Source organism: Nelumbo nucifera, chromosome 8 (assembly GCF_055504915.1).
Source record: "Nelumbo nucifera cultivar China Antique chromosome 8, China Antique-T2T, whole genome shotgun sequence".
Classification (NCBI taxonomy): domain Eukaryota; kingdom Viridiplantae; phylum Streptophyta; class Magnoliopsida; order Proteales; family Nelumbonaceae; genus Nelumbo; species Nelumbo nucifera.
Window position 1 is genome coordinate 24,702,483 of NC_142656.1, and position 23,113 is coordinate 24,725,595.

The window sequence follows — 23,113 nt, forward strand, 5'->3', positions numbered from 1 at the left end:
AGCTTTCCATTGCTGATTACATTTAGAAAGTAAAGAACTTAGCAGATGCCCTTGCTGCATCAAATTACCATATTCCAGACTTTGACATTATTCACTACTTACTTTATGGGCTTCCTTCTAAGTATGATACTGCTGTGATATCTGTGAGAAGAGGTTGTCCTTGCCAGATGTGCAAAGTCTTCTTCTCACCTGTGAGAAGAAGTTGACTAGACACCATACATCTCTTGATGGTGCTTCGGCTAATATTGCTGATGGAAAGAAGCACAGCCCTCAACCATCCTTTGATAAGGAGCGTAAAAAATACTAGTATACAACCAAGCCCTGGCAAGCCAATAATGGTCCCAATAATCACTTTCATAACGATAAGCGTGAAGTGCCTCAATACAACAACAACAAATGACCCAATGGTACTGATACTACTGTTGTTTGTCAACTCTATGGCTATCGTGGACATTCCGCATCCACCTGTCGGCGATACTTGGAACTTATGGGTGTCAAAGGCAAGGCTTTTACTGCATGCTCTTGTCACTCTCAATCAGACAATAGCTGGTACCCGGATTCAGGGGTTACCAACCATCTCACTTCTGATTTAAATAATCTCACTATACACAGTGACTATCATGGTGCGGATCAAATTACTATGGGTAATGGTGCAGGTCTGGATATATCTCACATTGGTTCTTCATTATTACATACTTCTACTGGTTCCTTTATTTTGAAGAATATCCTACATGTACCACATATCACAAAGAATCTTCTTTCAGTTAGCCATTTTTGCAGAGATAACGATGCCTCATTTATTTTCACTACCTCTGGTTTCTCTATGAAGGACAATGTGACGGGGAGAGCACTATTTTAGGGACAGATTAAAGATGGGCTTTATCAATTGCAACAACTCTTCTTGGTGAGCGTACCTCAAAGTTCATTTGGCATTAGTGGCTTGGCCACCCAAGTCATAAGATCACCTCTCACATTCTTTCACAGTTTCAACTTCTCGTCTCCAACACTGATTCTCGCTTCTGTAGCTTTTGCCCCATGGGAAAGAACGATAGCTTACCCTTTTTATCCAGCTCTACTACTGTTCATGGACCTTTAGAACTTGTTTATTTTGATATTTGGAGACCTGCTTCGTGCTCGTCTAGTAATGGCTACCGTTATTATTTACTTTTTGTTGATGCTTACAACATGTTTATTTGGTTATTTCCTATGGTTTGCAAATCTGAAGTTGCTACTTTGTTTCCTATTTTCAAGAATAATGTTGAGACTTGTTTCAATTGCAAAATTCACATTCTTCAAACAAATGGTGGTGCTGAATATAAATCTCTTCGCCCTCTTTTTCTTTCATCTAGAATTACACATTGTCTCTCTTGTCCACATGAACATGCTCAAAATGGCTTAGCCGAAAGGAGACATAGACATATTGTTGAGACGGGCCTTACACTTACGACTACGATGTCACTACCGTGGAACCGATGGTATGATGCCTTTGAAGCGGCTGCATTCCTGATAAATAGGTTGCCCACACCAATTCTTCATATGAGCTCGGCTTGGGAGAAATTATACGGCACTAAACCCGATTATTCACTTTTCTGAGTCTTCTGATGTGGCTGTTATCCCCACATTCGCCCTTATAACAAAACCAAATTGGATTTCAGGTCTATTAAGTGTGTGCACTTGGTCTTCAGACCACATCATAAAGGGTACAAATGCCTTGAACCTAACACGGGCTGGATCTTCATTTGCAGTAATGTGGTATTTGATGAATTGGACTTCCCTTTTGCTGTGACCACTAAGCCCACCCTATACTCTATAGCCACCTTCCCTCATCCTGTTAGGCCCCCACCTGTAATATTTCCATACAAATCTACCCCTGCCCCCACCCCTGATCCTGGTATTTTGGGCTCCATGCCAACCCACATGCAGCCGCCAACTCGACCCTCAAGTCAACCCTCTTCACATCAACTACTAGGCCCATCCACCTCTGATGCATCCAGTGCACTACCCTCACCTGCACTACCCCATCCCCCTTCCTCTCATCCCATGCTCACCAGGTGCAAGACCGGTGTTTTTATACCAAACCCTCGTTATGCAATGCAAGCCAACCATCTTCTTGAAACCGAGCCCAACAGCTACACCCAGGTCCACAAAGAATACAAGGCCCTCATCCAAAACTCCACTTGGTCTCTTGTTCCCCCACCTCCCGACAAAAATATAATTGGCAATCGCTGGGTATATAAAATCAAACGCCGAGCTAATGGTTCAGTTGGGCACTTCAAGGCGTGCCTGGTTGCCAAGGGCTATCAAGAGGCTGGTGTCGATTTTGAAGAAACTTTCAGCCCCGTGGTTAAACCAACCACTATTAGAACTGTACTTGCCTTGGCCACATCATTTCATTGGGAGCTGAGACAACAGAGATCAGCAATGCTTTTGTTAGGATTGAATTAGGAGTCTCCAGGATTAGGAGACTCCGCTTGGCTATGAGCCTCAACTCGATCATGGCCTCTGTCTTCCTCTTCTTCGGCCCCAACAAAGGGCATCGGCAATGCTATGGACATGGGTGCTGCCGCAATGGGCAATCGACAGAGCGGGCAATTCGCGTGAGAAGTGAACCACTGATCAATGCAACGTAGGTGGAAGGCATGTCAACAGTTTGGCAACCAACGTACGATATCTCCTTCCTCCAACTGAACTAGGTAGAGGGCACATTCAGTCTGGTCAACATGAAACGATCCGCTTTGTTTGCTTGAGTAAGTGAGATGGCCATCGACGACGAAAGCGACAAGGGATACTCGGCGAGTTGGAGCTTGTCGGCAAAGCCCTGTGATTCGTGCAAATCAGCGTCGGCCCTACTGTTCTGTCGGGCAGACTCGGCGTTCCTCTGCTTCAACTGCGACGCCAAGGTTCATGGTGCGAACAAGCTCGCCTCCCGGCACGAGCGGGTCTGGATGTGCGAGGTCTGTGAGCAAGCCCCGGCCAATGTCACCTATGAGATTGACGCTGCTACCCTCTGCGTCACTTGCGACCGAGACATCCACTCGGCAAACCCACTCGCCTGGCGGCACAAGCGAATTCCTGTCGTTTCGATCTACGAATCGGCTACCCCTGCCATGAAATCTGACGTAGCCACCTCCTTGTTCCTGATGGTCTCCTTAAGTCCTCGGACGACGATGACGATCGTAATGACAAAGAGGAAGACAATGACACCTGCCGCGCGGAGGCCGAAGCTGCTTCTTGGTTACTTCCTAACCTTGCCAAACTCATGGAAACACCCGATCTGAAGTCAGGTGACTATTTCTTCTCCGACGTGGATCCTTATCTCGATCTCGACTACGGGTCGTCCATGGAGACGAGGTATCACCACCAGAACAACGCCAATGCTGATAGTGTAGTTCCTGTGCATACGAAACCCCCTCCGCCACCACTGATGAATACCTTCGATCGCTGCTTCGATATGGGTTTCTGTCGATCCAATCCTTCTTACGGCTACACCACTCCAGCAATTATCCAGAGCGTCTCTTCGTCGTTGCTGGACATTGGAGTAGTGCCCGACGGGAACAACAACGCGGTCTCGGATATAACGAATCCGTTCGGACGGAAAGGCGGAGTGGATGCAAGCGGGGGGAATCACGGAACAAGGGCAGGAGGAAAAGGTCGTGGCGGCCAAGTCAGGGCCAATACAGCCAAAGTCTCTGCACAAGGCAATGCGTCTCAAGGAGAATCAATAGATGCAGTCAAGAATGGGTTAAATGGACTAAGTAGTGAGTAGTGGAACATGTTACTCAACCTTTTGAACACACAAAAAGAGGGGAGTCAACAACTAAGTGGTAAGCGAAAATTGTCAGAGTGGATAATAGACACAGGGGCTTCTCATCATATGTCAGGAAGCCTCGAGTTGATGAGAGAAATAAAGAGCGTCATTCCATGCTCTGTCGGGCTGCTAGATGGGAAAGCGACAATAGCAGAGAAAGAAGGCACAGTTGCGCTGGACGATCATCTGAAACTAACTAATGTTTTATATATACCTAGTTTGAATTGCAATCTAATTTCTGTGTTGCAATTGATTGAGGAGTTGAATTGTGTTGTTCAGTTCACTAATAAATTCTGTGTGATACAAGACCGAATTACGATGATGCTGATTGGAGCGGGTGAGCAGCGAGAGGGACTCTATTATTTCCAAAGCATTGCATCAGCAAGAGCGATGAAGACTACAGAGAGCAAGACATGTGATATTTGGCATCAAAGGTTAGGGCATCCTTCTCATAAAATTGTTAAATTGCTGCCTTTTGTTAGTACTAAAAATAATAAGGATGACAGTATTAAGGTTTGTGATGTATGCTTTCGAGCTAAACAATGTCGAGAAGAGTTTGTTTCTAATAATAATAAAGCATCCGATATTTTTGAGTTAATTCATTGTGATTTATGGGGTCCTTATAGAACTGTAGCTTCTTGTGGTGCTCATTATTTCTTGACAATAGTAGATGATTTTTCTAGAGGTGTTTGGATTTATTTTCTAATTGATAAGACAGAAGTTGGACAAGTTCTTTGAAATTTTTTTGCTATGGTTCAAAGGCAATTTAACAAACCTGTCAAAGTGGTTCATACTGATAATGGGACTGAGTTTGTTTGCTTAGCTAGTTATTTTGCTCAGCATAGTATTATTCATCAAACCATTTGTGTCGGGGACCTCTCAACAAAACGGGAGGGTTGAACGCAAACACCGCCACATACTCAATGTTGCCCGAGCATTGCGTTTTCAAGCTAGCATGCCTATTGATTTTTGGGGAGAATGTGTATTGACCGCATGTTATTTGATCAATCGAACACCGTCCATTCCGTTGAAGGGAAAGACTCCCTATGAAGTTTTATTTGGGCGACCTCCTTCTTATGATAATGTGCGAGCTTTTTGTTGCTTGGCATATGCGCACAATCATGGACATGGAGGGGATAAATTTGTCAGTCGAAGTAGACAGTGTGTTTTTGTTGGGTATCATTTTGGAAAGAAAGGATGGAGCTTGTATGATTTAGAGTCTGGCACGTTCTTTGCATCAAGAGATGTTACCTTTTTAGAGGATGAATTCCCTTATGCACGCAAGGAGGATGAACAACCAAACAAAGCACAAGGACAATTTCATTGTGGATTAGGTGGGACAGATGAAGTGTTGGTGCCGTCCACTTATTTACCAGGACAAGCAAATGGCGAGATGGAGACTAACCAGCGAGGTGAACTCGTAGAAGGAGTCAGTGTAGAAGAAGGAACCCATGTAGACCCAAATGCCAATACTAGTGAACCTATGCATTCTTCTGACGTCACCACAGAAAATGCAAGCGAAGACAGTCCTGACGTCAGGGGGGGTGGCAATGTTGAGCAACAACAGCACTCTGATTCTCATTTGGGGCATGGGCATCGATAGAAATAGCAGTCCACAAGGTTAAGAGACTATGTGTTTCACACCAAACAGCGCTTGAGTCCCTCTCCGTGTCCCTTTGCAAGCTCACTCGGCCAATCACATCCTGCAGGTAGTCCTTATCCCATAGATAACTATGTGAATTGTAACAATTTTTCTTGTCGACATCGTGCTTTCTTGGCAGCTATTACTGTAGGAGTTGAACCTACTTCTTTTGCTGAGGCCGTAAAGGATGAAAAATGGAGGGATGCAATGCAAAAAGAAATACAGGAACTTGAGAATAATCAGACATGGACCGTAGAGCCTTTGCCATCCGGAAAATGAGCCATAGGATGCAAATGGGTAATATCGAATCAAGTACAATGCTGATGGGACAGTGGAAAGATACAAAGCCCATCTCCTTTTCCTATGGAGCAGAATCACAATCTGGCCTTGACAGATGGGCCTCTCTTATCTGATCCTGAGCGATATAGGCACTTGGTGGGCAGTCTTATTTATCTCTCAGCAACTCGTCCTGAGTTGTCTTATTGTGTGCATGTTCTGTCCCAATTCATGCAGCAACCGCAAGAAAGACATTGGGAGGCTGCATTGCGAGTGGTGTGCTACTTGAAAGGAAATCCTGGTCAAGGAATTCTCTTGCATTCAAATTGTGACTTGCAGTTATATGCATGGTGTGATTCAGACTGGGCGAGTTGTCCTTTGTCCCGACGTTCCCTGTCCGGGTGGCTTATTCTACTTGGGAAATCACCGATTTCCTGGAAAACTAAGAAACAACACACTGTGGCTCGTTCTTCAGCGGAAGCAGAGTATCGGTTTATGGCCACGGCCACATGTGAATTAAAATGGCTGAAGGGATTGTTATTGGCTCTTGGAGTGAGTCAGGCAGTCTTGCATATTGCAGCAAACCAAGTGTTTCATGAGCGTATGAAACATATTGAAGTTGATTGCCATTTTTTTCGTGATGAGATTCAAAATGGTTGCATTCGTCATGCTTATGTGTCGACTACCGTTCAGCTGGCTGACATTTTTACAAAGGCACTGGGTCGCAGAGAATTTGAGTATTTTCTCCGCAAGTTGGGCATTCACAATCCGGGATTAGGAGACTTTGCTGAGTTAGGATCGAATTCGGAGTAGGAGTCTGCGTTCTCTTCTAATCCTTATCTTGTATAGTTGAGATAGGAAAGATAGGTTTGAGTTTGAGTTCCTGTAAACTTAGGAGATTTGATGGCTGTATATATATATATATATATATATATATATATATATATATATATATATATCTGAATCCTCAATGAATGAAAAAACAAGAAAGGAGAAACTAGAAAAGCTCTGGTTTTACAGCTTTCCTTAATGGTTTTTTGAATGAGGAGGTCTATATGAAACAACCCATTGGGTTTGTGGATCCCCAAAATCTTAACTGTCTGCAAGCTACACCATTCACTTTATGGCTTAAAACAAGCTCCTCGAGTCTGATATACACGTCTACGTGACTCTCTTCTTCAGCTTGGTTTCAAGGATTCTAAGTTTGACACGTCTTTGTTCACTCAATGGTGTGGCTCTGATGTCTTGCTGGTATTAGTCTATGTGGATGATATTTTCATCACCGTGTCTGATGGCTTTATTGTAACTTCTCTTATTAACCACCTCTCCTTTCAGTTTGCATTGAGAGATCTTGGCCTGGCCCACTATTTTCTGGGCCTTGAACTCCATCACACTACAGGAGGAATGCACCTTACTCAGCACAAATATGTCCAAGATCTATTGATGCGGTCCTAGATGCATGAAGCAAAGCCAATTTCTTCTCCGATGGCAGCCTCTATCCGATTAGATGCTTCCTCAGGGGATCCTCTCCCTGATCCAAACTTTTATCGTAGCATTGTAGGGGCATTACAATATGTCACCCTTACACACCTAGAGATTTCCTTTGTAGTCCACAAAATATGTCAATTCATGAAGGCACCCACCACGGTTCACTAGGCTGCTGTGAAACGTATTCTACGTTACCTTAAAGGTACGATAGATCATGGCATCTTCTTCACCCCTTCTAAATCACTACAGTTGGAAGCCTTATCTGATGCAGATTGGGCCAACTGCCCAATAGATCGCCGCTCACAAGGCGGCTTATGCATATTTCTTGGTCCCAACCTCATATCATGGAGCTCCCGAAAGCAACCCACAGTGTCTCGCTCTATTACAGAATCTAAATACCGTAGCTTGGCATCTGAGGCCTCTGATTTAGCTTGGATACAGATATTACTTCAGGAACTCGGTTTCTTTTCTCCCCTCTCTCCTTCTTTGTGGTGTGACAACCTTAGCGTCACATACTTATCACTCAACCCAGTGCTGCACTCTAAGGCCAAGCATATTGAGCTCGATGTACATTTCCTTCGTGAATGTGTGGCCAACAACTTACTTGTGGTTCATTTCATCCCGATCTCCAAGCAGGTAGTAGATATGCTCACTAAGCCCTTGCCTACTACTCGCTTTTGTGAACTGGTTGCTAAGCTCACAGTCTGCAGACGACCGTTTCACTTGAGGGGGGATGTTAGGAGTACATCCAAATGACATACCACCTTGAAATTCTGTAACAATCTTGTTACAGAATGGAGGACTCCTATCTTGTTGTAACTATTATTTAAATTTTAAATTTTGTAACAATCTTATCCTGTAATTTGTCTATTTATACTAATTCAATCCAGCCTAATTGAATGAGTCTTTCCTTTTCACCCAGTCTCAAGTTAAGGTGTGTGGTGTGAGATGATGTTGGTAGCACTATAAGAAAATACATCTCTAGTGGCAGTTTTCGACTTGCATATTTGGCGACTGCCACTATAAATATTGATCTTTAGCGGTAGTCGATTAAACTGCCGCTATAGACCAAATGGTTGCCGCTACAAAAAAAAGGTGTGAGATAGGCTTCATCCCTCACGCCTCTTCCCACCCCTTCTCTCAGTCATCCCTTTCTCGCTCTCTCTCACTTAGTTGTCTTTCTCCTTTCTCTCTCTCTCTCTCTCTCTCTCTCTCTCTTAGTCATCCCTCTCTTGCTCAGTCGTCTCTCTCCTTCTCTCTCTCACCCCACACTCTCTATCTCTATCTCTCTCACACACGGTCTCACATTAGCAAATCTCTCTCTCTCTCTCTCTCTCTCTCTCTCTCGTGCGTGCACAGTCTCTCTCTCAGGCACATCTGCAGCGTTTGATTCACAGGTTAATCTCTCTCTCTCTCTTCCCTCTTCATGATTGATGATCTATCTTGTCTCTTTTTCTCTATTTGTTAGGGTTCCTTCATTATTGCCACCACTTATGCTGTCTTCTTTGATAAATGCTACTCTGTTAGTCCAAGTACTGAGGAACTCTAAAGGACAATTTCAATTTCTCAAGGAGGTACTAAACTTGATCTCTCTTGCTTTCTCCTAAGCATTCCTATGTTATTTTTTTTTATTTTTTATTTTGTTCCTCTATTTTGATTGAAAATTATACTAGCTGTTATTTTGTTCCTCTGTAGTCAACAACTGTCTTAGTGGTTGGATTTGGTTGGTTAGTCATGATCCTGTCTACTTAGCATTATGGCTTCAAATAGGGCCTTAGAGAGCAATGGCTGTAGAGAGGTAGTTTTAGCTTTGAATTATTAGGGAAAATAAGAAGATACCAACTTTACAAAAAATGTCTGAATATGAAAGGCACATGTAGGGCATAAAGGCTCAAGTGATTGCAGACTCATAAATGGTTTAGTACATTGGATTTGTGCTATCTCTTCTCTATCAGATTTCAAGAATTTGTTTGTTCAGTCCTATTTCAGATTCCTTCTTGTAGGCTATAGCCAAATTGGTTAGCAAGATAATTGAATGAAAGCTACATTTGTGCTCAGATCTGCAGGTCTCTGTTATGTCAATTCAGATTTTTTTAATTAGTTTATTTTTTTATATAATGAAAGTGAGGGTTTGATGGAATTTCATATTTTGCTTTGTCTGTAGGTCTCTGTTTAATGTCAATTCGGATTTTTTTTCTTTTTCTTTTTCTTTTTTCATATAGCGAAAGTAAGCATTTCATGGAATTAATTGTTATGATACACCGTTTGAATGTATCAAATGGTTCTGATCTATGAAGTTCTATATTTGGAGTAGGAATTAATAGAAAAGGAAATTCCCCTACAAGTTATGATATACCAGGTACAGCTCTATGAACACATAAGAATAGAATAATAAATGATGTTTATCTACTTTTTACTGATTCAGTCTTTGTAGCTAAGCTTTAGATTTATGGGGGTTGTTGTTTTACCAAATGATATTTCATATTCTTTCTTCCGTTTCCCTTGGAGATTCATAAAGTGCAATCAGATCTAGTATCAAACTTATCTGATACTTGATTAGTAACCGATTTATCTTTTTGTTGGTAAGCAAGTGACAAGATAGAAGTTCCTTGGTTTTGTCTACTAAAAGCAATCGGGAACAGTCACCTTTGGAGATGGTTCACCAATCACAAGAAATATCACCAATATTTCCTTGGTTTAATCAGACAATAGAATTGAATCCATAGTAGTTCAGGTAACCAGCTGATTCAAGTAGACATACAGATTCAGTGGTTAAATTCCAGTTCACCAATGATGCACAGAAAGGAACATTAAAATTCTTGGAATTCAATATCATAACATAATATGTAAAAATTATAAAATCATACTTACATGCAAGACTAATCAACTTCAAAGAGGTTTTGTCGGATTAGCAGAATTTTGTGATACAGGTTTTGTCAGATGTATTGACTTAGGACCTTGAATGGTACTTCGTTGGAGTGGAAATTAGTTTTTTGTGATGGCTAGCTCACTTTCAGGCTTCATCAACTTTATAGAGGTTGATTTTGCCCAATCCCAAGATCTTGATCCAGCTACACATTTCACATGGTCTTTGTCTACCGGTTTTCTCCTGTTAGATGGCACCATTTTTGTCTTCTCAGATTTTTTGTTTTTTGGCTCCTTGTTCTGCAATTATTCAAGGAAGCGGAAGATTTTGTCGTATTACGACATGCCTTCTCCTTATTTTTAAAGCTTTTTGAATCATAGGACAGCCTATGATTCAAGGAAGCCAGATTGTTGAGGTACGAGATTTCTTTATCTTCATTTCTGTTATCATTTTATTGTTATTGCCTCATGATCATTATTATTGGTATTGATAATAATCCAGCTTTAGTGCTGAAAAATTTCCGAATTTTTCTTGGATTCTTGGAACTTTTCGAACATTTTCTTCATTAATTAAATGATTTGGATTGACTTGTAACAGAAAGGCAAGCTGTCTTGGTTATGACACAGCTCCTATTGTTAGTTGTCCTTTTGTTTTTCGATTTTAATAGAGGGATGGATGAAACAGATTCTTAGGTTTTTCTTCTTCACATAAAAAACAAATATACCAATTTTATCTCCTCTCCTGGCCAGATTGTATCAAGCTGTATTTGACTATTTTTAAGACAAACTCTCATGCCATGTATCCGAGCTACTACTCCAAACATTCCTATTTCTTTTAACTAAAATGTGGAATTTAATTTTCAATCCATTTGTCTATAAAACATTGCATGGAAATTGACCCATTATTTGTCTACAAATGGATCAGAATTTAATTTCCCATCCATTTGATTTCCTTTGGGCTTTCTGATCATTAAGTTTCTTTTCTTTGGTATAACAGGAGCAAAAGCATGTAAAATAGGATCTGAAGGGAGGCAAAAGAAGAGATTCCTGAGTACGGTTAGATGCCACTAAAGATGCAAAGACTCAAATACTAGAGGAGCTAGACATACCAAGAGACTAATAGGAGAATTGAAGTTGAACCTAGAGAGAGCACAAACTAAAGAGAAGCAGGCAAAACAAGATAATGAACATGTCAAGCTCAGGTTGGCAGAAATAGAACAAGGGATTGCAAATGAGACAAGTTCTGCAGAAAAGCAACAGCTTGATGTAGCAAAATCCAGGTACATAGCTGCATAACAGAGTTGAAATTTGTGAAAGATGAGTTGGAAGCACTCTGTGGAGAGTATGCATATTTGGTTACTGAAAAGGACATGGCTGTAAAGAAAGCTGGGGAGGTTGTTTCTGCACCCAAGGCAATTGAGAAGATAGTGGAAAATCTAACTCTAGAACTGATTGCATTGTGAAGAGAACATTTTTTTATACAAATCAAGAATTTATCAAATTGAAATTAAGATGTATTTGTGATTCAAATATTTTGAATGGAGAATAGATTTTTAAATAGAATTGGCATCAATACTTACATGAATGTAATCTGGATCCCAGTCATTTGAAAAAGTGTCGAACTCCACTGCAATAAGTTGATTTTCTGATCTGTTGTCGAACCAAAAGTCGTAACTGAAAAGACCAAGACAGCCACCTCCCGATTGTGGAGGGATGATAGAACCGTTTGGTGCGAGGAAGAAAGCCAACCCATCACCAAAGTTGTTGTCATTCAATGAATTAATGGTAAAGGAGAAATGGGTGTTGAAGTCTGAGATCTCCCGTCTCATTGTCCCAGAGGCGCACCGGTTCTTTATATATAGCTCGACTTTCGCTACCGTTCAAGCCACTGTCACGTTGGTTTATTGTGAGCTCGACGCCATGTTTAGAGAACGAAGCATTGCCTTTCAATATTAAGTTGTCTCTTGTCTTGTCGTCGGAACTGGAAAAGTTGAAGAATAATGAATTGGAACAAGTGATTAGCAATAAGAAAACCCAGGGACATTGAAACAGAACCAAAGGAAGCTTTGGGGGTTGGATATGAGAAGTTCTTGCGTAGCAGAGAGCCATTACCCAAACCCAGCTTGCCCTTTGGAGAGTGAGTACCCAACAATTGACCCCTTTGCTGTCGGTATACATACTGTTTCAGACCGGATCCGGTAGCGTAGAATTAGCAATCGTTGAAAAAAGTGGATATTTTCCCATACCAATACATCAATACATAATCTCACCTTATCTAAAAGGGAAAATCTATGATGCAGAAAAGATATGGTATGAGAAGTCTTAATCAATCAAAATCCATTCATTAATTTTGATAAATAACACCTGATTGGTTATCATGTTTATGATTCTAGTTGATTAGTCAGAAGTTTTTTCATATCATACATGGGATCTGGTAGCATTGAATACCTTCAAGATGATTATTATACAAACTTACTCCTCCACTCGTCATTAGTATAATCTAGGGGAAATCTATGATACAGAAAATATATAATATGAAAAGAGTTTTGATTAATCAAAAGCAACCCATGAATTTTGATTAATAACACCTTATTTGCTCCCACGTTTGTAATTTTAGTTTATTGGTCAGTTATTTTTTCCATATCATATATTTTCCATATCATAGTCGAACCCATCTGTCTAAGATAATTTTGTTTTATTCTCATGTTTAAAATGGTTTTAATCTCATGTTTAAAATGGTTTCATGCAATACAAATAGGAATGGTTGCATGAAAATTTATGAGGATGAGAAAGAGAAACTTTATGGCATTCTTGATAGGCTTGATTCTTGGGTTAATCTCACTACTGATATGTGGACATTAGGGCAAAATATTGAATATTGTTGTTTAACTGCTCATTGCATTGATGATAAGTGGCAATTGAGAAAGAAGATTATAGGTTTTTGAGCTGTTAGAGAGAATGATGATGCTGTAAACCTTATTAGAGTCATCAAAGATCTTATTTTGCATTGGAACCTTGATAGTAAAGTGGTGGCTTTCACTGTTGATAATGCTTCTGTGAATGATGTTGTAATTAGAAACATGAAAGAGTGGTTTTCTGGGTTGGGTAAACTTCTTTTGTCAGTGGAATTATTTCATATGCATTGCACAACACATGTTTTGAACCTCATTGTGCAAGATGGGTTGGATGTTGTTAAACACTTGATAAGAAAAATTAGAGAATCATTAAAAAATCAATTTGCTCGATTAGAACGAATTGATAAAGAATATACATTTAATCCATATTCTGAGGAGTGGGATATTGGCCAAGTTGTTTGTGAATGTTTGGAACATTTTTATGAGGCAACTAATGCATTTTCAGGGACTAAATATCCAACACCCAACATGTTTTTTCCCGATATTTGTAAGATTCGTGTGCAAATTAATGAATGGCTATTGAGAAAGTATGATTATATTCAAGCAATGGCTAGGAAAATGTTGGGAAAGTTCAAGAAATATTGGGATGAGTTTAATTTACCTTTGGTAGTAGCAGCGGTTCTTGATCTAAGATACAAGTCGGCATTTATGCAAATTATGATACGTCATCCACTCCTAATGAAGAGAGTAGTCCCCTTGAATCATCCATAACAAGTTCATCTTTGGGTGTGATGCAAGAAAGTAAGAAGAAGTATCTCACTACTCTTCGGCGACTTGCTTCTTTGCCTAGTCCTGCTTGTGCTTTCCTCTTCTTTAGTTTGTTTCCTCTTCCCCGTTGTTTTAGACTCTGTTCCTACTACCTCTTCTTCCTTGATGAAGTCGTGAGCTACGTCAAGGAACTTTTCCTTGGTAGCTGGTGGATGCAATTCAAGCTCCCATTTTAGTTCGCGATGCTTGACACTTTTATTTGCTGCTATGAGCTATACGATGTGATCCAGGTTCGAAATTCGCAATCGCTCCATATTGAACCTTCGAATATGCTTCTTGAGCGTCTCATTGGGCTTCTGGACAACGTTGAATAGGCATGTTGTTGATTTTGAGTGTCGCTTGCTGGTGGCAAATTGGTTAATGAAGAGTTTGGCGAACTGATCCCAGTTTTTGGTGGATCCTGGTGGTAATCCCAAATACCAAAGCCATGCTTCCTCCTTCAGTGTGGAGGGGGATGCGATGCACATGCTGGTGTCGTTTTCTCCGTAAAGGAGCATAAGGTTTTGAAAGTTGTTTGCATGCTCTACCGGGTCTGTCTTTCCCCGGTAAGACTCCAAAGTGGGAGCTTGAAAGTTTTGCGGCACTTTAAGAATTTGTAGTGCGAGTGGAGTTTTGCGAGTCAGGCTAGGTTGTTCTAAAAGGGAAACCATCTTATTGATTGCTACACTGCTCTCTCTAGGTTGGGCCTCATTGTTAATGCAGGGGAGCTGTATTTTTCTCTCTGTGCGGTGCATATGCTTTTTCCTCTTGGTGCATTCAGTGGAACAAGTTGCATTGGTTTCAGCATGAACCTCGACTTGGCACTCTGTAGGTACCTGCTCGTTCCAGGCTACCGCGTCTTCTTTGTTTGGGATTTCATGGGCGAGGTGGGTCTTCTTAATTCAAGTTATTATTCTGTGGAGGGAATTGTTGACTGTTCCTCGGGATCTCCTGGTTATTATTCTTCGGAATGTATTGATCGTTGAACAGGATCTGTTGGCTGTTAAGAAGCTAACTGTCTTGTGGTATCTGCTGACCGTCATGCGGATTTGGCTGATTTGGTGCCACGGGGTGCTGCTATTGGCACTGTTGTCGTTGTTGATATTATTGTTGTTGTCATACTGTTGCTGCTGTTGTTGGAATTGTTGCTGTTGTTAAAACTATTATTGTTATTGTGATTGGAATTGTTGTTGCTGCTGCTCAGCAAGAAAGACAAACCTATTTTCCCTTTACCGAATCTGCTGGGTTGTTTAAAGATGCCATTAAAAGATTATTTTGAGAAGAATAAGGATTTCTTTGGCGGGACTACACCTTGGCTACTCTCCGACCACAAAATTCGTCGTCTGACACTTCCTCCCTCCTGAATCTCATCACCCCATTCTAGGCTTCTACTGATGTTTAGACCTGCCATGAAATCATGTTTAAGTTGTGAAAGGGCGTTTCTTTCTTTGTCGAAGCACCCAAACAACCCTTGAAACTGAAGCGCTAGTACAAACATCCATGAAAAGCACTTATTATCGAAATATCTCGTCATGTCGTCGTCACCTGGTTTCTTGGCTGGCTCTGCTCTTCTCTCTCTCTTCCATCGGTATATATCTTGTTGTCAAATGCATAGTTTAATTTGATATTAAGACATACATCCCCTAATATTTTATATTTGCAGTGACCCTCGGATGCGTGGCGGGGATCTTTCCTCTTGTTCATTGAAATCGTAAATGACGATTTTTGATTTAAAACCACGTCCTATAAAAAACAAAAACAATAAAAAATTAAAAGCAAAAGTAGTTAAGTACCCACTTTGTAATTTATATATCTAAAAAAAATATCAAGTATGGAATTGCTCAATGCAAATTTCTGATTTATGCTGTAGAGCTATGAACATTTAAAAGGACCGCAACCCACACTCTATGCGTCAATGTTGACCTGTGAATTAATTCTGAACTGGTACCTATCTTGACAGTAAATTCTAACCCTCGAAATGATTCTCACTTGGTAAAAGGGAAATAAAGTTTTCCAATGTTTCCAGCACTACAACATTCTAAAACACATTAGATTTCACTTTTCCGCCAATATTTTAATTTCTTTTCTCCACCATTAATTTTATTTCACCAATATTTTCAAAGACACTGAAAATAATGCTTAAGGTAGACTTGGATTAGCTTATCATTTCAGAAGGCACCTCTTGCTTAAATTTTCACTCAACAAAATTTGTACATCCCATGGATTTTGACTATATTGCAATATGGCACTTACAAAGAGTAGGAGGTGCAATTCAGGCGGGTTGGGCCGGGTTTATGGTCAAATCAGGCCCGGTTCTAAAATTTGGGCTTAAGGCCTGAGTCTGAGGTCAAACCCAAATTTTCCAATTCGAGTTCAGCCTGCTTTATAATTTGATGCATTCGGATTGGGCTTGGGCCTGGGCCGGGCTCAAATTGATCAATGAACTTACTCTAAAATATATATACAAAATATCTATGCAAATGTTATATATACAAATATGTATGAATATATATGTAAATATATATGCAATATTTACATATATACACAAACACACACACACACACACACATATATATATATATATATATATATATATATATATATAATTAGGCCGAAGCCCAGCCCGGAGACCAAAAGTCCAAGCCTAGCCCTTATAAAATTTCGGCTTGGGCGGGTTCGGGCTCAGGATAGGCCCGCCCAAGTTGCACCCCTAACAAAGAGGGCTTGCATCGTCTGTCCCCCAATAGGATTCCAACACGTCACTTCTCTCCCAAATCAAACAAACGGAGTCCAGAACTAACGGCAGCCTGGACTCCAAAAAATAATTTAAATTTTGTTAACCCGCCCAAATCTTAAACAAACGGATTCGGCTTTCTTCTTCCCTCTCTGCTTTATGCAACTCACCGCCCCTCTTCCTCCCTGCAACCCATGACTTTGAACTCTGGAATTACATACTTAACATTTGCTATTAACCATTTTATTCAGCTTCTTTAGATGGGTACGTAGCTTTCTTAATCTCACTTTATAACTATTCAGAAACCTATAAAACTGTGAATAAAGATTAAAAACCGAAAGGATTTCATGGGCGTACCCATCTTCTTTGGGAGCAAAACTGAACTTTCAAGGAAGAAACTGTCGATAAACTATACTCTTTATCTGAATTGTTGTACGTTTACCGGTTTTCTTGCAACTTCACATATGTTTTGGTTTAGAGACCCGTTGTGTTGTGTCCTTTTTAGAGAAAGCACTGGACGCCACAAACAGAACGCACCAAGGAAGGGGCCTTTTGAGGAACAGAGATAACCCACACCCACTTCCCTTATTGACGTTTTTCTTCCCTTAACGTTACAGGTTAAAGAATTCGGGTTAGCTGAATGCCCCACCAATAACTCACACTATAAATCCAACAATTAATTTGATCTGGTTTATGGGTTTTTTAAATTCCAATTTTGATCTCAACCATTTAAGTGATCTCGGTTCATGTGAAAGATCAAGATCCAACCATTTATATGCCAAGAACAACTCTCCATGAATAAATTTTTTGAATATTTATCATCATCTAATATTTCCAAGTGGTTTAGCGAAACCAACCTACTGAATGCACGGATATTCGTTTAATTTGGTCTTACTTATGTTTACCTATCAATGGCTCAATGTAAACAGGAGATCATGGCACCATTGTGAGCCTTCTTATTAAGAGAACAAAACAAGTGAAATATAGCAAGGAAACCGAGTTTAATTAATATATTCCTCTACTTCAGAACATTGGTAATAAAGTGATAGCAAGAACGAATTCGCACTTCAATGAAATCAAACCACATCCTCCTCCAGTAAGGATTCACGTATAGAATAGTCATGAGTCCCAACAAGCACATGATGTATGAAACCACAAAACTTGTTGAGAAAGCAGCGATATCAATGCCACTGTCGTTCTCCTCATCTTCACCTGAAGGTTTTTCTGGCACAGGGTCTGATGATTCTCCATTGTTGGTACATTTATTCTGTAATGGAGGTCCACAAAGCAAAGGGTTTCCTTCGTAGCTGCTGTTGTCGAACGTCGCAAACTGTGATTTAAAGTCTGGTGTCTTACCAGATAAATTGTTATGAGCCACAGAGAAGACAGCCAAAGAGTTTAGCTCCGTCAGTTCCGAAGGAATTGATCCACTCAAATTATTGTAGGAAAGGTCCAAGCTTTCTATGTTCCTTAGCTTTGAAAAGGTTGTCGGGATTGATCCGGTAAGCTGGTTATGAGAGAAGTTCAATGCACGAATCCCACCTAGATTTCCTATTTCATTGGGGATTTTACCTGTTAACTGGTTGCAGGAGAGATCCAACCCAGACATGTAGTTAAGAATGTCACCCTTGTAAGATCCAGACCTTCTCTTTGTTGTGAAATCCACTTCTTCTTGCATGGAGTACTGTACATAGAATATGTTTAATTTCTCCAAACGATAGCCTTGTACTATCTGTTGAAATGGATTTTCTGTGTCATCTTTACTCCCGAAGTTGATGTTACTGAAGCATTGGGGTATTGTCCCTGAAAAGGTGTTATGGGAAAGATCCATCAACATTATCTTCTTCAACTGGCATAATTGATACGGAATTGGACCATTCAAGTTATTTCCCTTCAACAGAAGAATATGCAGCTCAGAAAGCTCGCTGATCATACTGGGAATACTACCAGAGAAGTTGTTATTACTCATTTCCAGTGCAATCAAAGACGAAGATGAATTTCTGAGAAGATTAACTGGCAGAGATCCTGTGAATTCATTTCTTTGCAAGTTTACATATTTTAAATACTGTAGTCTCAAGAAAGAAGAAGGTAAGGCTCCCATGAGTTTGTTCCCAGAAAGGTCTAGAAATTGAAGAAATTCCAATTGTCCGAGTTCAGTTGGGATTTTTCCTTGGAAATGATTATCTCGCATGATAAGAGTGTCCATAAATGAGAAGTTGGAAATCCAGCCGGGAATGCTACCAGATATCTGGTTGTTTCTGATGTCCAACATACTTAGTTGACCAGAGTTGGACAATCCATTATCTCTCAGATTCCCCACGAAAGAATTATTATTCAACTTCACCGTCCGTAACCTGGTCATATTAAAATACGGTGGAAATATTTCTCCATGCAATCTATTGTTTGATAGTATCAAAGCCATTAACATGGTGCAACCTTTGGCCAAGTGCTCTGGTATTACTCCGGTCAAATTGTTATTAGACAAATCTAGAGTCGCCAATTTTCTCATGTCACCAATTGAGGGAGGAATGCCACCATCAATAGAGTTTGCTGATAAATTTAAAAATAACAGGTTTGGAAGCACCTCACCGATATTTTGTTGAAGCTGCCCATCAATGCTGTTGTCGGAGATATCTGCAGCAATTAGCTTGGGATAACGAGATAGAAGATGAAAATGGCCAATTAGCCAGTTTTTCTTCAGGTGTAGTTGTTCCAACATGGTATTGTTCTTCAAAATCCAGGTGGGGATTGTTCCCTTTAAGTTGGTATAGGAGAGATCAAGCACTCGTAAGTCATATTGATTATAGAGAAATCTTGGAACAACACCGGAGTGAAGAGTACAATTTCTTAAATACAGCTCTTTCAACTGAAAGGTAGGAGTCGCATGTGGATGTTCTTCTTCTACTTGTAGCCTGTTGTCTCCAAGGTCAATGACTTGTAGCTTGGAATGGTTGACAAAGTTGCTGAGTGAGAATGAACCCGAAAATTCATTATCACTAAGAAGGATGTGCTCCAGTGATGTAAGACTAGTTATGAAAGATGGAATGTTTCCTTTAAATTGATTACTGGAGATATCTATCCTTCTAAGAAATGTCAAGTTGTTGAAACATGGAGGTACAGTACTAGTAGTTACTCCAAAGTTGTTGTAACCAATATTCAACTCTTGGAGGTTCTTCAGTTCACAAAACCCTGCAGAGCAGTAGTGAATTAAGTGTATATTATTTTTAAGATAGGGCTGCAAATGAATCAAGGCAAAAAGGTTGGGCTGGAGATGGCATTGAACACATACAAGATGCATATGCATAGTACTCGCACACTAATTTGGAGCAAATCCAAATTCAAATAAAGCAATTTCAATTCTACAAGTAAGTTTGCTAAGATTGTAAATTAAGCCTATGAGGTTTATAATTAAGCAAGCATATACTTTTCACCTAGGCATAAAGAAAATTAATCAAAAATAAGGCTCGGTTTGGAAGGAGTAGAACTTGTACAAATTTGTAGAGTCAAAACCTTGTATTTTGTATTATTTTTTATGTATTTGTGCTGTATATGTTTGTAGTTGTACTCTTTCCAAACTTAGCCTAAATTGTTTGTTTTTGAATATGATGTCTACACTGGCTTAGAATTGTGTTGCAATCTTTTTATAAATATTTAGGGGTGAATTACTTGAATCTCCCTTATGTTTTCTGACAAATGCTTTCAAATTCCACCCTTGACATTTTGGAGGAATCATACAGCAAGCAGATTCCTTTTTTTGGTTTGACTTAACATTTTAAATTTCCTCATTTGCCCATTTGCCTATAAGGCTCAGTTTGGAAGGAGTACCAATACATATGTAGAGTGCAAATACATACAAAATACAAGGTTTTACACTTTACATATTTATATTTGTACTCCTTCCAAACTTAGCCTAAATGACAATATTGGAGTGTCTATCAATTGGTAAATTGTTTAATCACCAAAAATACCTCAAAGGTCTCTTTTACATATTTCAATAAACAATAAAATTTAAAGTTCCTTTTTATGGTATTTTGTTTATAAATACTCCAATATTATCAAATTATCATTTAAGGAACAATTGGAAAATTTAAAGTGGTTAAAAATATGACATGCATCATCATTTTTTGGTTAGGTTGTTAGCATTAAATTAGTGAAAATGGAAGGGATCTGTTTGTGTATTTCTTTGAAATGTCAAAGGTGGATTTAACAAATATCTCCCCTGAACTTTTGAGAAATTCAACAAAAACCTCCATTCTGTCACTGTTCCAGACGGAAAACGTTAGATTGATGCAACAGTTTTTTCCAAATACCCATTCTATCCTTTTATAAATTATTTTACATATAAAATTACTGAAACAATCCCATTTTAACTCAACAAAAAAACACATTTCAGTAATTTTGTATATAAAATTACTAAAATGATCATTAAAAGAGGTTTTTGTTGATGCCTGAAAAGTTTTTATGATTGTCGGAAACTTCAGGGGAGGTTTTTGTATTTTACCCTCAAAAGTATTAGGTCATGCCTCTATTAGATCTACTTTGGAGATTAATCTCTTTTCTTGCATATGTAAAGTAATTTAATTTTGAAAATGGAGTATGCATCAATGCATCATCATTTATATACCCAACAAGAAAAGAGTTTTTCATATACCTTGCAATAAATTCGAGCCACTAAGCTGCTGATTCACACTCAAATCAAGAACCTCCAAATTGATCAGATTCACCAGTTCTGAATTAATTAGCAAAACAAATTTAAAAGAATAAGAGGACCAGAATTTGAATATTAAAAGGCTTAATGTAACAAATTATGAATAGATGTACCAAGTATACATTAAAATGCATCCAAAATCCAGGGGAAAAAGTGCTTTCACTTAAGGAGAGAAAGTAACCTCCACAACGCACTTTTGTTAAAACGCCATGATAGTTGGTGGCCCCATCTCTAGAGCGAGGTGTTCGTGAATTGCATATCTTTTTTGTTTATTAGAATTTTCGGTAAATTTATGATGCCGAAAAGGTATAAAAGTGGAAGAGCTTTCACCAATTAAAATCCAGGGTGAATATTTCTGGTTGATTGGTTATTACTTTTATGGTATTGGTTTATTGGTTATATGTTTTTTGTTTATAAAATCCAATAAACCAAATTAAAACCATAAACCACAATTTAAAAAAGTATCAAATCACATCAATCTGATTTAAGTTATAAATCGAACCAAACTATAAATTTGGTTTGATTTGATTCGATTTTACAGTTTGAATCGTATAATGAATACTCCTAAATGTGGTAATCGCGGGACTAGGACTATCCAACTAACATACCAACTGGGACCAGTTGGTTCTCACCGTGACATCTAGACAGTGCATATTTTTCAAAAAGAAGATAAGATCTGCTTGCAAACTTTTTTCAACGATGCTTTTACAATTATACATATAAGTGTATAACTAATAAAGCTTAGTTATTATTATTATTATATATAAATTAAAAATATTATATATAATTTTTTCATTTTTATTTATATATTTATGTGTATTATTTTTTAAATGTATAATTATATATATATATATATATATATATATATATTATAATCGAGCCTAAATTCGATTAGGCTCCTAAGCCTTGTAAGCCTAATTATATTAGGCTTGAGCTTTACTCGATTAAAAATGAGTCAATATATTAAATTCGGCTTGAGACTTGATTTAGGCCAAGCTTAATCAAACTTTTCATGAGCCCAACTCGAATATCTTGTGAAAGGCTGAATTCATTTCTAGGATATATGAACTGATATACTTAGCCCTTACGTACTGATCTCCTCTCACATCCTGTATATACGGACTTATTTTGCCGAGATGAACGAATTCCCGCTTTCCGCTTCAAAAACCAATCAAACATATGTGGCCACGGCAAATCAACGAGGATCGCAGGAATCCCATTGAGAAATTTAAGATTTTAAAAAGAAAAGAGAAACCAACATCTACATACCTTGCGCAAGAAAGGAATCCATCAGGTCGTTGAACTTAAAAGAGAGTTTCTTAAGGGATGTGAGAGCACCCAAAGACGGCAGCATGCCGTTATTGAATCTATTCAAACTCAAGTCCAAGACCTCAAGCTTTTTCAGTCGAGCCAACTCTTCAAAGCCTGCAGGGGGATATTACAGAAAAAAAAACATACACGCTTAGTAGTTAATAAATCTACATGCATTAAACTTGAGAAATATTGGATATTGGAAATCCCGGTCTCTGCAAATTATTGGTGCTAAATTAAAACTCCGTCGATTTCTTGATCCATTGTTGAGCTGGTTAGAATCGACCAAGCTTTCCGAAACGTATCCGAACGGCATGATCAAGATATAGAGAGCAGGTTCGACTTATGGGAAAGATAGAAGTGATCGAAAACAAAAAGATGAAATGTTGGATCAGAAGAAGTAGTGAAATAATGAATGACCTGTGCCTTCGAGCCAGCCTTGAATATGATTATCTGACAAATCGAGATATTGAAGCTCTTCAAAGGGAAGAAACAAGCTGGCATTTAGATTGAAGTAGATTTGGGAAGGAAAACTGTAATTCCACAATGTTTCGTTCAAGAAGAGGTGGGTGACTCGCCCCGTGCTGGGATTACACTTGACTACTCTCCAACCACAACA

The 23,113-nt window shown here is 39.1% G+C and overlaps 1 protein-coding gene and 1 pseudogene across 1 annotated transcript; one reads left to right on the top strand and one right to left on the bottom strand.

The window, feature by feature from the left end:
- Positions 1-2,756: 2,756 nt before the first annotated feature.
- Positions 2,757-3,792, top strand: LOC148789768 (zinc finger protein CONSTANS-LIKE 5 pseudogene; annotated as a pseudogene).
- Positions 3,793-17,475: 13,683 nt separating this feature from the next.
- Positions 17,476-22,716, bottom strand: LOC104609224 (cuscuta receptor 1-like). The gene is made up of 3 exons (XM_019199741.2): positions 22,453-22,716; positions 21,127-21,204; positions 17,476-19,664 (listed from the first exon to the last, which is right to left on the bottom strand). Exons 1-3 carry the CDS (start codon positions 22,535-22,537, stop codon positions 17,494-17,496), a joined length of 2,334 nt encoding a protein of 777 aa, XP_019055286.2. The 5' UTR covers positions 22,538-22,716; the 3' UTR covers positions 17,476-17,493.
- Between the last annotated feature and the right edge of the window lie 397 nt (positions 22,717-23,113).

Coding starts and splice junctions, on each gene's coding strand:
- LOC104609224 (XM_019199741.2), bottom strand. CDS start 22,537: ATGCTGCCGTCTTTGGGTGCTCTCACATCCCTTAAGAAACTCTCTTTT. Junction 21,205..22,452: donor GGATTCCTTTCTTGCGCAAG/GTATGTAGATGT, acceptor TAATTAATTCAG/AACTGGTGAATCTGATCAAT. Junction 19,665..21,126: donor TGGCTCGAATTTATTGCAAG/GTATATGAAAAA, acceptor ACTGCTCTGCAG/GGTTTTGTGAACTGAAGAAC.